Source organism: Myotis daubentonii, chromosome 1, assembly GCF_963259705.1.
Source record: "Myotis daubentonii chromosome 1, mMyoDau2.1, whole genome shotgun sequence".
In the NCBI taxonomy this organism is placed as follows: domain Eukaryota; kingdom Metazoa; phylum Chordata; class Mammalia; order Chiroptera; family Vespertilionidae; genus Myotis; species Myotis daubentonii.
Window position 1 is genome coordinate 140,265,873 of NC_081840.1, and position 13,644 is coordinate 140,279,516.

The 13,644-nt window shown below is 37.2% G+C and overlaps 1 protein-coding gene across 1 annotated transcript in view; it reads left to right on the plus strand.

Moving 5' to 3' along the window:
* Positions 1-9,440, plus strand: part of GPR158 (G protein-coupled receptor 158) — a 392,719-nt gene extending 383,279 nt beyond the window's left edge. Inside the window, exons 9-11 of the mRNA XM_059660955.1 lie at positions 445-550; positions 4,151-4,297; positions 5,083-9,440. Coding sequence (XP_059516938.1) covers positions 445-550; positions 4,151-4,297; positions 5,083-6,537 — 1,708 coding nt within the window. The 3' untranslated portion in view covers positions 6,538-9,440. The remainder of the gene's footprint in view (positions 1-444; positions 551-4,150; positions 4,298-5,082) is intronic.
* Positions 9,441-13,644: the final 4,204 nt, after the last annotated feature.

A 13,644-nucleotide genomic window follows, 5' to 3' on the forward strand; every position in this document is an offset into this window, starting at 1 on the left:
CACCATTTTAATTCTAATGATTGCTTTTAAATAAAGAATGTAGACGCTAGAGTTATTTGGATATGTTTTACAACCCAATTTTGCCAGAAACCTTCAGTCAGTTTGTAACAACTCTTTTATTGAGTTAACATATGTTTGCTGCTTTTTCTTTGTAGATTAAACCTACACACAAAACAATTATCTGAGGAAATGCTTAGTACATTATATTTGTGCGGTCTTTCTAACTGGATAATAAATTATAGAGAGTTCACTATTATGCATTCAATTAGGGTTGCCTAGACCCTTGTTCTTCTATGATGAAAATATGTCATAGAAACAATATAATTTCTTTTTCCTGCTTCTTTTTATATTTTTCTTAATATATGGAGTTATAGAGCTTCCAAGCTTCTAGTGCTTTATGTAGAGATCTTGTTAGATTGCTAACTTGGTGAATTCTCATTTCAGATTTGTCCTTGCCTCAAGGCTTCAGTCTGATTGGATGTTGATGCTGTATTTTGCACATACTCATTTGACTGTGACAGTCACCATTGGGTTACTTTTGATTCCAAAGGTATTCCTCTGACATTACTTTTCTCTGCCAAGACAATTATCTTATATGAGCCTCAAGTTGTTTCTCCTTTAAAACGACCTGGCAATCTAGGCAAAGGGAGGTGTGGAGATTTCCTTGACATCTAAAGTGTTTTTAAAGCTCCCTCCTCAGGAAACTAGGTGTTTGTTTGTTTGTTTGTTTGTTTTGGGGGGGAGGAATTATTAAATATATCACATAATTGTTAAATGACAATTAGTACAAAACCCATCATCTCCTTTAGTCCTTTTCCAAGTATTTTGATATCCAGTTATGTTTTAATTATTATGGATTCAAAGTGGCTTTCATAGTAGCTATAACATCAAAATAATTTTTAAAGATAATTATACTATTCTAAGAATTCTCTTATTTTGGATTTATATTCAGAGAAATTATTTTAAACATTTGGACAATTTTTATTTAAATAGAAATAATTATAATATTATACATAGAAAAGTGTTGCTTAATAATGATAAATTATGACAAAGACTTATGTAGGCAGCATAATGAAGCAGAGAAAATGGGCCAGGACTCAATACATGGATCCTAAACTCAGACGAGCTATATAATATGATATTAGCCAAGACTTTTTATCTCTCTGAGTTTGTTCCCCATCTATGACATGATCGTGATAGCAATAAGGTTGCCTGGAATGAAATAAAATATCAGAGAACAAACGGATTATATAAATGACAGCATCATCATTATTTTCCTCTTTTCCAAGAGCTCAGTCTTGGCCACTGCCACACAATACTACATTAGCATGGCTGAAACAAGAACTGTGATCTCTTGTCTTTCACCCCAGGCTTTACCTCAACCCTCAGACTTAACCAACACATTGAGATGCAGCCTGATTGAAAAGGCCAAATGATTATTTTTAAAAAGCAAATACCTATTTTATTCCTTATTTCAATTATACCAAAAAGCCACAATGTTCATGGATTAGTCTGTTACTGCGACTTATCTTAACCATTTTTATACATTGCATAGTATGATAACATTAGATGTATGCATACTCAGACTATTTATTCATTCATTCAATAAATTGTTATTGAGGTCCTAAGAAAATTGAAAACATAGGTTCATACAAAAACTTGTGCATAAATGTCCATAGTTGCACTATTGATTCTAGCCAAAAAGTGGAAGTAACCCAAATTTCCATCAACTGATAAATGTATAAATAAAATGTGGTCTATCCATACAGTGGAATATTATTCAGCAATAAAAAGGAATAAAGCGCTGATACATGCTATATCTTGTACAAAACTCGACAACATTTTGCTGAGTGAAGGAAGCCAGACACAAAAGGCCACATATTGTGTGATTCAATTTATGTGAAAAGTCCCGGTTAGGCAGCCCTATAGAGACACAAAGCACTTTAGTGGCTGTCATGGGCTAGGTTTAGTGGAGGACAAATGGAAATGACTGCTTAATGAGTTAAAGGTTTCTTTTAGGGGTGTTGAAAATATTCTGTAAGTCAACCTTGTGGATATACTAAAAACCATGGAATTGTATAATTTTTATGGTATGTGAATTATATCTCAATGACAGATAATTTAAAAAAATTATTGAGGGGCTTTGCTAAGCACTGTTCTAGATCCTGGACTACAGTAATGGATAGATAAAAATCTGTGCTCTTGTGGTAATTATATTCTGAAGGACATTATGAGAAACAGAAAAGATAAATATCTGAAATAGTATTTTAGAGAGAAGCACAAAGAAAGATTAAAAAGCAGGAACTGGACCATATCTGACAAATAACTGTTTCTTAAACTCATAATAGTCTCTAAGCCTTTGCTCAAGAAAACAAAACAAACAAACAGACAAACAAAAATCACAAACAAACAAAAACCACCTCCATTCTCATAAATAAGCTCCAGGTGATTTGACTAGTAGCATGGGATAATTACAGGACAGGGACTATATTTTACTCATCTTTATGGCCTTAAGTTGATGGTACATGTTGGAACCACAAACATAAGTAGAGCAATGAAGGAAAGGCTCATCAGTTTCTGTGGTTTCTCAGCCAGTCACAATTACAAAACAGTCATTGTTACTTAAAAAGAGAATTATCATTTCACATGGTATCTCTATTTATGTCTATTTTCCTACCCAAATATTTTAATGGACAATAACATTAAAATATCTTTATTATCAAAGGGTGATCTGTTAATTTTTAAAAAATATACTTTTATTGATTTCAGAGAGGAAGGGAGAGGGAGAGAGAGATAGAAACACCAATGATGAGAGAGAATCATTGATCTGCTGCATGCTCCCTACTGGGGGACCTAGGGATAGAGCCTGCAACAGGGCATGTGCCCTGATGGGGAATCAAACCATGACTTCCTGGTTCATAGTTCGACACTCAACCACAGATCCACACCTGCTGGGCAATGATCTGTTAATTTTGTAAAGGAACATTTGTAAAGGACTTGATGACAAGCTGGGAGAAGAGCACCCATGTTCTCTAAACTGTTCTCTCAATTTTCATAGGACAATCACTTGGTTTACATATTGTGTAAAGAGTGGCTGGGTTGTTTTAATTCTCCCTGCTTTCCATCATTTACCCAATTCACTCTTCCTCCCTTCTCCTTTTGAAGAATAGAGATAGTAAGAATACATGAAACTGAAAAATATCAAAACATCACATGAAAAATAATAAAAATATGTCAAAATATGATGAAGGAGGGGCTTGAGAGAAAAAATTAGGTAACTTCAGTGACTCTTTTCATTTTGAACTTAGATACCATGTAGCCCAGAGTCCTTTAGGCGGAGCAGCGCTGTGCTGAGAGGTCCATGCTTGCTTAAGACCTCACTGTCAACACTGCGAGGCTGGAATTCAGATCTCCTGCTCTCCAAGTCTTAAAAGAAACCTTTAACAAATACTTGAAATTTCTTTTTAAATTACAGTGACATACAACATTACGTTAGTTTCAGTGGCACAACATCGTGATTAGACGTTTATATAACTTACAAATTGATGCCCCCGATAAGTCTAGTACCCACTTGGCACCATACATAGCTATTACAATATTACCAACTATATTCCCTCTGCTATACTTTACATTCCTGTGACTATTTTATGACTACCAATTTGTACTTCTTACTCCCTTCACCTTTTGAAAGTAGACTTTTTTGAAGCTCTGTATTGTAGACTGAAAGTCACATTTCTGTGGTCAGGGCCAATTGTGCCCAGAGGTGAAATACGGCCTCCCCTATGTGAAGCAACATGATAAACATGAGGCAGACCCTACTGTTCCAAAAAAAAAAAATCCCATCCATCTGCTACTCTCAGAGAAAATTTCTGTGTATTCTTTACTTGTTTGCAAAGTGCAGATATTGTGGAAGAGGAGAACTATAAGTTGACACTGGGAGCCTAGATAAAAATCAAACAGGGAACAAAGTACCTCAAGTGTGTGACATGGAAAGCAGACACTAATGTAGTGCAAAATTTTGTAAAGAGTTCGGTGAACAAATTCATCTAAGTTGAAGAAATGATAATAACGTTAGGACTTTTAGAAAATTTTTATTAAAATGCTATGTCTTACAGTAATGTCTAGAGCTCAGATTGAATATCTATTTCAGTTTTCACATTCAAGCAATAACCCACGCGATGACATTGCTACAGAAGCATATGAGGATGAGCTAGACATGGGCCGGTCTGGATCCTACCTGAACAGCAGTATCAACTCAGCTTGGAGTGAGCACAGCTTGGATCCAGAGGACATCCGGGTAACACCAGTATTTCTCTTCTATTTCAGATTAGTCCCATTTATACAGGCAAGCATGCGTGGGTTGGTGTTTATGTGTGTCCATGCGTGTGCATATGTGTGTTAGAAAGAAAGTGAGAAAATGTGTGCTTAGGTACAAACATAAAGTACAGAGTTAATCCTGTTCTAAAACGTGTAATCATGGTATGAATTAGAATGCACAAACCAATCTTGATAGTCTCAACTGACTTTTTGTCAGTCATAACGATAAACTTGTTATACATGTTCCATAATATGGTTTGTGACATTTTGCTGTGCGCAGAGAACCTGGATTAATTAAAATAATCTGTGGCGATATGTCAGCATTTGGAGGAAGAAGATGCTTTTAGTATTTGATGGCCTGCCATCCCCTAAACGTAATCTAACATTAGGTACAACTTTATCAATGGCTACATGATGCTTCCAATATTGTTGCAGGGATATGTTTTATCAGTAGACAATATAGTGTGTTTTATTATGGTCCAGGCTCAGTCTGGCCCACAAAACTTGCAAGTTCAAAGTTCTTGCTCCATAAAGCAAGGCTAGCATGCATGGGTTTATGTCTTAAAGTGTCAACTCTGTGTGAAACCAAACACGAAATAATCAGAAAGTAAGAATGTGGAGAAAGTTGATGAGTAGAAGTGTTAGGAAGAGCTAAACAATTTCCATAAAGAGCTCAAGCTTATTGAATTAAAGTGACCATCAGTGATATTATTTGGGTGAAACACTAAATTCCACACCTCTGTGAATTTCCTCTTGTTCTGGCAGGATGAACTGAAGAAACTCTATACCCAGTTGGAAATATATAAAAGGAAGAAGATGATCACAAATAACCCCCACCTCCAGAAAAAGCGGTGCTCAAAGAAGGGCTTGGGCCGATCAATCATGAGGCGTATAACCGAGATCCCAGAGACGGTCAGCAGACAGTGTTCCAAAGAAGACAAGGAATTCACAGATCACAGCACCGCCAAAAGCACTGCCCTCGTTAGGAAGAACCCACAAGAGTCGTCAGGTAACACTGGGAAACCCAAGGAGGAATCCCTGAAAAACCGAGTCTTCTCACTGAAAAAATCCCACAGCACTTACGATCATGTGAGAGACCAAACGGAAGAGTCCAATAGCTTACCCACTGAAAGCCAAGAAGAGGAAGCCACAGAAAAATCCACACTGGAGTCTCTGTCGGGTAAGCAACTAACACAGACACTGAAGGAAAACAGCGAGGCTGAGTCCACGGAGTCTGTGCCTTTGGTGTGTAAGTCAGCGAGCGCTCACAATCTCAGCTCAGAGAAGAAGCCCGCGGGGCATCCCCGAACATCCATGTTACAAAAGTCTCTCAGTGTCATAGCAAGTGCCAAGGAGAAGACTCTTGGGTTATCTGGGAAAACCCAAACATCAGGTGTGGAAGAACGTGCTAGATCCCAGAAACCTCTGCCAAAAGATAGAGAGACCAACAGAAAGCCCTCAAATTCAGATAACACAGAGACTAAAAATTCTGTCCCCCAAAACTCTAATAATTTGGAAGAGCCGAGAAAACCTCAGAAATCTGGGATTATGAAGCAACAAAGGTCCAACCCCCCTACTGCTAATTCTGACATGAGCCCAGTCACCACCCAGATGAAGGAAAACTGTGACATAGGGGAAGTGTGCCCTTGGGAGATTTATGACCTGACCCCTGGTCCTGTGCCTTCAGAATCAAAAGTTCAAAAGCATGTATCTATTGCAGCTTCTGAAATGGAGAAAAACCCAACCTTTTCCTTAAAGGAGAAATCTCATCACAAGCCCAAGGCAACGGAACTATGTCAGCAATCCAATCAGAAGAGCATAGACAAGGCTGAGGTCTGCCCTTGGGAGAGCCAAGGTCAGACCCTTTTTGAAGATGAGAAGCATTTGATTTCTAAGACTCAGGTTCCCCCCGGGAGAGCAAAGGATGAGAATGGTGGTCAGCATTGTGCAGCCACTGTGTGTGCTGGGCAATATGAAGAACTGCCCCTCAAAGTTGTAGCATCAAAAATAGAGAATGAAAATCTCAGCCAAATAGGAGACCAGGAAAATAAGACATCTTCCTATAATTCAAGTAATAATTTTCAGCAGCCTTTCACATTGCGAGCTGAGGTGTGTCCTTGGGAATTTGAGACCCCAGGTAAGCCAAATGCTGAAAATAGTGTAGCTTTACCTGCCTCTTCGACTTTAAATGCGAATAAGGTAGCAGGGTCTCGAAAATAAGAGATCTGGGATACTTTCAAAGTAGCATTCCCCAGAAAGAAAAAGAAGAAACCCTGAATTTGATAAGACTGAAGATAGAAGGATCAAAAATTCCCAAAGAGTATTTGTCAATCAGGGAAAACATGGAAGGCATGGGTGGAGGAAAACTAAGGGGGAAGAGAGAGACATCATCATGGGGAAGTTAGACTGGCCCCCAAGTCTTTCCCTGTAACACTAGGAAAATCTTTACATTCAGCATGTTTAGAGGAAGTAGCCCTCAGTGTCTGCCCCGACCAATATTTACCCATGGGACTTTGGAGATCCTAAGCCAGGCAAACCAGAAGACACAGAAGAGGTATGAGATTTGCAAAGAAGAAGGTATAAATGAATATGACGGAAATTCTAAGTAGCTGACGGAAAAGAACTTACTTTACCTATATAATCTTGATAGCACTGCTAACTTAATGCATCCCAGAATACCTTTTATATCAATGATTGCTCTCATTTTCTTATAAATGTATGTTTCAGTACCTTGTTGTGTCTCATATTCAAGCATTCCAGATTGTATAATTTTTGCAAATAACTTTGATATTATGTGACACACATTTATGCAATCTTCAGCTACTCAATTGTTCTTGCAACTTACAGAATACCTGTTATCTATCAACTTTAATTGATTCTTGAAGTATAGTAAGCTTTCTCTGGCTTGGGACGTCATAATTGTTATGAAAAAAATATTTCAGTTTTGTGACTTATATATTGCAAATTTGGATTAACTATTATTTCACTTCATGGTTTGTTATACTGTCTTAATCGGGGTTTTTAATACAAGTCACGTTACTTGTTTTGCACTTCTCGTTAGGACTGAGAAGCTTTATTAATATCGGAGATCAAATGGTCCTACATAGTCTTATGTCTCAATTAGTTAAGGACAACTTATCTATTGTTTGAAGTCAGAGATAGATGATGCCTTCATTCCAAATAATTATCCCTTTTAACTCTTTCAGTATTTCATACTTAGCAGCATTTTATAAGGAAGAAACTAAGAGTGAGAACAATATACTGTGCATTATTATTACCATTGGAAAGGGAAGACTCTAGGAATGATATGAGAATTACTGTAGAGCCAGGAAATTTGCCTTTCAAAGCAGATGGAAAGGGAGCTCCTGATAGCACTTTCAAGGGGTTATTTTTTTAAAGAAAAAAATTATGATTACATCAATATTATTATATGGTGTATTTTTATTGTGCATACTAAATATAGAATATTTTCAATGACCTTAAAGTATTTATTCTCATAAACTCTTATTCATTGCTTCAGCTAGGGCTAGAACTTGCTGGGCTCAGATCCCAAAGAGATTTATAACCCGGTTTATCCCAAGCCTATAAGGTGGTATGGGCTCATCCTTCTCCCAAGCACTTGAAAATGTATAAGTCCTGCAAATGGCCATTGTGAACTGTCTAGTTCAAAATGTAAAATGCAGAGGTTTATTTGCAAGGCAGAACAATCTCCAAAGCATATTTCATACAATTTATTTCACTCCACACTGGTCACTTGCTGTGAAAATCCTAAGTTGCTGACTTGGCCCTGTTGGTGTGACTGTACAAGGGGATTCTATTTCAAAGCTCAGTTTCACTGTATTTAAAGATGAGTCACTTAAACATGGGACCCAGACTTCCCTTTCTCTCACCCTAAACACTGACATCTCAACGGCTTATCTGGCCAGGACACTTCCAGCAGAAGTAACTTTTTGATTTCATGAGCAACAAGGGACACATGCTAGGAGGATAAAAGATGAGAAAGGGAATCAGAGATGGATACAGGGCTTTTCTTGGAGAATAGCATTCCCAGTGGATGATAAAAATGAGGACTTCTTTGCATTCATTATCAAAATTTCCTCAATGGTTTTTATTCAGGAGTAAGTGAGCCCTTCACCATGTTGCAAAGCTGTGCACAAATTTCCCTCACCCGGTTCCTCACTTTGTGCATTACTCAGGTTTGTGGGTAGGTTTGAAGACAAGAATTCTATTTTTCTGTGTGTTTCCTTCATTTATTTTCTCTTCCCTTCCTTTTCAATCAAGGCCTATCTACTTGGTAACTTAGAAATACAATGTTATGGTGTATTTGTGTACCTGTTTCTAGATCCACGTCCTTGTTTATGTCTGAGATCAGTTAGCACTTTATTCACTTTTTGAGAAATAAGCAGTCAAGCATCAGTGACTTTTTATTGCACTTCAGAGTAATCCTGCTTCAGGTGTGGCTTAAAGAAGATTTGCCAAAGTTCACCTTAGTCTATAGATTTTTCTCCACCAGCATAAATCAGCAAGAGTGCTTAGGGTCTTTCCTAGAGTTTCATTGTCATTATTTGTCGCCGAGAGAAGTTGAAATCTATAATCTATAATTCTTGAGTTTATTTTCCCAGATTGATAATAAGGAAGTGATATAAACACTAATAAGGTCACAAACACTTGCTAGGTTGTCCTTCTCAGTGCATGTGCGAGCTGCATCCTGTCCTTGTTTTTAAGCCAGGGTTTATAAATAAGTAGATTTATACCAATTTAACAGAACTGTATATTTTATGCCAGAATTAAATGCTTTACGACATGAATTATAACTCAACCCATTGTAAACTTTGGTGGCAATATGGATTTGAAACTGGACAGTTCTCTTGTATTTGCTTCATAAGTTTCTGCATGCAAGTGATGACAGGTAGGACTGAAAAAACACTGCCTTTGACTTCTAGCATTTAGTAACCGAGAGCTGTAGAGTCTATAAAGCTATAAGTCTCTTCACTCACTCTGTGGTTATTCTGAAACTATTATCTGAAACCCACCATGAAATGTTTGGTAAATTTATGTTGTGACATGTTGCAGCATGTAAATAATTATAACATCTCTGCAATAAAACATTTATATGAAAGTGATTTGTGGTGATTTGTATGTTCATCTATTGAAAATCAAATTGATTTTCCCTAGCCAACTTTAGAAAGAATCCTATATATCTTTGGCTTTGGCACACTTATGTACATACATTCTCATATTGCCTATTTATAGGAATGTATGATGAGCCAAATGTGGTCTCAAACATACAGGTAACGATTTGGAGCCAATAAAACCTGTTAGGACCAGTGCTTTTGACTTAAAAAAGCTCTAGCTACCTTAAGCTACCTTTTTTTTAATTTACTCAACACACATACCAGGCAATCAGCTAAGCAATGACGATGATCTTTAGATGAACAAGAGATCCAGTAACAGTCAGTCCCATAAGAGTATCCAGACACTGCTGTGATAGTAGAGAGGAGATTCTGACAAAGTCACTGAGTCAGTGCAGGCTCAATAGAGAGGGCAGGTACACCAGGCTGAAATTCTGCAGAGGCTTCAGGTATGAAAGGGAAAGAGTACAAAGCTAGAAAGGTGATTGTGCACAGCCTTGCATGCCATGCTTCAGGTTAACTACAGCCTCATCTTGATATCCTGGGAACTGTCAAAATCGCTAAACAGGGCAGTAATGAAGTCATGTATGGGAAGGATCATTTGGGAAGCAACCCAGAAATGGACTGAAGTGGAAAAAGGCTAGAGGCAGCTAGATCAGTTAGAAGACTAGTATGGGAGTCAGGGTAAGGGAAGGTCTAAGGAAGAGAGGAAAAGATTATTGGTTATTTCATCAAAATAGCATCTTCAAATGGGTTTATTGTTATGTTATACTCCTATGAAGTCAGAACAATCTGAGTAACTAGATAACTATGTCGAATATACACATTCCCCTTAAGTTTGTGGACATTTTGGATAATTTCCAAAGTTTTAAAAGAGACCTCATGTCATCTTCTCTGAGAAAAGCTGTGAAATAGGATACCAGCTGCATGCCATGGGAAACCTTGATAAGCAAACTGGGCTAGGAAAGAAGCAAAGGGCTTGCTGCAGCATGGACTTCAATTCCTATCTGCAAGTGGCCACCCTCTGAGGCAGCTCCAGGAAAAGAAGCCCTGTGACAAGAGGGCAGAGGAGGGAGCTGGATCTACCTTATCCCTGTGATCTTTGCTTTGAAGGATTCCTAGTGAATGCCCTTTCCCCCCTCTTCACAGCATTGTGTATTCCACAGCCTATGGAGTCCTGGTACTCATACACAGAATCAGTAGTTTCAGCTCTTTGAGTGAGCCTAAATGGCAAAGACAAAAAGTGTGTGGGGATTAACAAATCATGAACATTTTATTGTGCTTTCTTATATGATGATCAAATGGAGTTTTTTCAGTGTTTGTTAGAATTGTTGATTGTGTGATTTTTTTCATCTATTTATGAATAAAGATAGACAGTGTTTCTTTACTCTAAATTTAGAACTTTTATATTAAAAATACCTAAGGAAAATATTTCTATCAGAAATTGACTTTATCACACACAAAATAAGCATGTAAAAGTAACTTAAGAGTTTATTATATCAGCATATTCCATCCTTTTCCCCTTGAATAGTTATGAAGACAGAAATAATATCCTTCCAGTTTTTGGTCATTTTCTCTTTAAACATTTGTTTCTTGGAAATTGCAAGGCCAACTTCAAGCACATTGTGTGGTCTAATGTGTTCAGTGTTAACTGGTTGAAAGGCAGATAATGAAATGTATGATGTTTAATTCCCCTCTCTCATCTTGGTGATGTGAAAATAGTACGTGTCCAAAATAAAACTGTTTGATCAAATTAAAATGGAAAATGAGAGAAAAATATAGGAAAAGGTCCATTCTGCTCAGTAGTCACATTTCTAGAAAGAAAAGTAAGCTAAATATTGCAGATACAAGGTTCATGACAGTTGTTATGGAGCACACGCCCATTTCAGTTCAAACAGCCACAGGAGAGGGGATGGGAATGCCCGCTTTTGAGCATACAAGAGAAAGATTTTGTAAAGAGTTTTCCCCCAAACATACCATAGGGTTTTGTTCCTCCGGGCCTTTTGTCTTGCTGTTTGGTTTCTATGAAATTATTTCCCTCCTCCTTCTCCCTGTCAGTGTCTTCTGTATGCTTCCATACAAGTATGTTCATGTAATTTATTGTTCATGTAATTCTTCCACACATTCCCAATTCCAAAGTGTGCCTCGCTCTGAGTTCAATCATTATTTGCCAAATTGAAAACGTTAATTAGTAATCGCTGTCTAAAGTACACTCAAAGACAAAGATACATCCGGGGGTTGTGAAAATTTGCCGTAGTTTCTAAAATGGGCTTCCATCTACCCCCTGGCCATTCCTGGAAAATGTACCGATGATGGTTAAACCACATTAACTGTGCTCCCAGCATAGTGAGCTATTGATTTGTCAGCATAAGGAGAAAGAAGCCCAAGGTTTGGGCCATGGCCCCGTTGGTTGGAGCTATACAAAAACGTTTCCATATGTCATAAAAAATAAGAAATATTTACATTGGCTGTTTGAATTTGCTTGCAGTTATTTGAACACTTTCTGGAAATAAAGCATAGGGGGTATTTATAATAGATACCCACATAAAAATTGATCCTGATACCAGCCTTTTAGGTGTTCTGAGAAATGAGTAGTTTGAACAAAGTATTGGGATATTTGACTGACGTTAGAATTGCTCATCCATATATTGCCTGTTGTATAGAAGTAGTCATAATATGCACACACATACTTTGTTCTAGATGTGAACAAAAATATAAAGGTTGCATGTACATGCACACACTACTTACTTATAACTGGAAAAATCATAAAAAGCATTCAAATTTTCCAAATTCATAAAGATCATAAAAATATTTTTATTTTTCTCACATCTTAAAGAGTATATGCTTCCTCCAAGTGAATGGGCCTGATCCCTTAAAGCTGAAAATATTTGTGTTCTCAAGATTCTGTTCTCCGGAGCTAATGCTCGACCTTTGGGGAGCATCTTAAGTATCAAGGGTATAAAAATAACCTGGCATTTACAAAGCACTCGCTCCTCCTCAGCTCAAAGAGCGCGTTGTTACAGGAGTTCTTACAGGCACTTCACTCACCAGTGTGTACTCCTTAAGGCACATTCCACTCTAAGACCCTATTTTACTTATGTACGTATTTATTTTGGTTTATCAAGAACGTACTTATATTTTCTGATTCATTTAAAATATCAAAATTCTGGTAATCCATTTTCTTCATTTGTATCCCAAACATAAATAGAAGTCAATTCTTTATATAGATTACCATTTAGCAGTGCACTTTCTTGATTTTTAAAATTCTCCTTTTAAATTTCATCTGAAAGATGTTTTGGTTTATTTGCCATAATTGTTTTCCTGCATTATAATACCCATGTTTTTCATGTATGGGATGTCTCACAGCCTCAGTGTTTAGGTACAGACCCAAACCTGGAAGTAAATTAGTGCTTGACAATGATTTGTAGCCAAAATGGGCAAGATATGCTGCAAACACTAAAAGCACAGAGGCCCACTCTGAATGAGGCCAGATGTAACTGGGAGAAGGTTGTTAAAGTCTAGTGCTAGTAATGCCAAATTGGAGAAGCATCAGAAAAGAACAACAACAAAACAAACAAAGAGGGGGATAAGGGTCGACAAGAAAGAAATAAAAACAATTAATAGCAAAAGCTGAAGCTGTGGATTGAACAAATAATAGCAGAGATTAATAGTAATGGGGCCAGCAAAATACAGACTGACCACTGTGCACCAAGTGTCCTCAATAAATGAGCTGTCTAGGGTCCTGAAGTATAAAGACAAAAAAAAAAAAAAGGGAAGGAAGGAAGGAAGGAAGGAAGGGAGGAAATCAGGGAGGGAGGAAACTGTGAAAAGCACAATGCTATAGTACAATAAATATACTAATACTCAAATACTCAACACAATCATTTCATTCATCTTTAAAACATATACCCTTAATATCCCTGGTGAATAAAAGGACACTCCATTACCAAATTCACACTATGGCCACAATAAATTGTGTTATGTTCACTAAAAGAAAATATACTCTCTTCCATTCAGGAGTTTAAAATCCAGCAAACATAAAACAAATCTAACACGATAGATAGTTCATAAAAAGATGTACGCAAGGTAGTTTAATTTTTTGTGAATCTCTTGACAAGTGGTTCTAAGGGAACATTTAAAGCAGATTTCTAGAAAATTACCTTCATGAGATGGAAAAATCCAGTTATTACCCCTA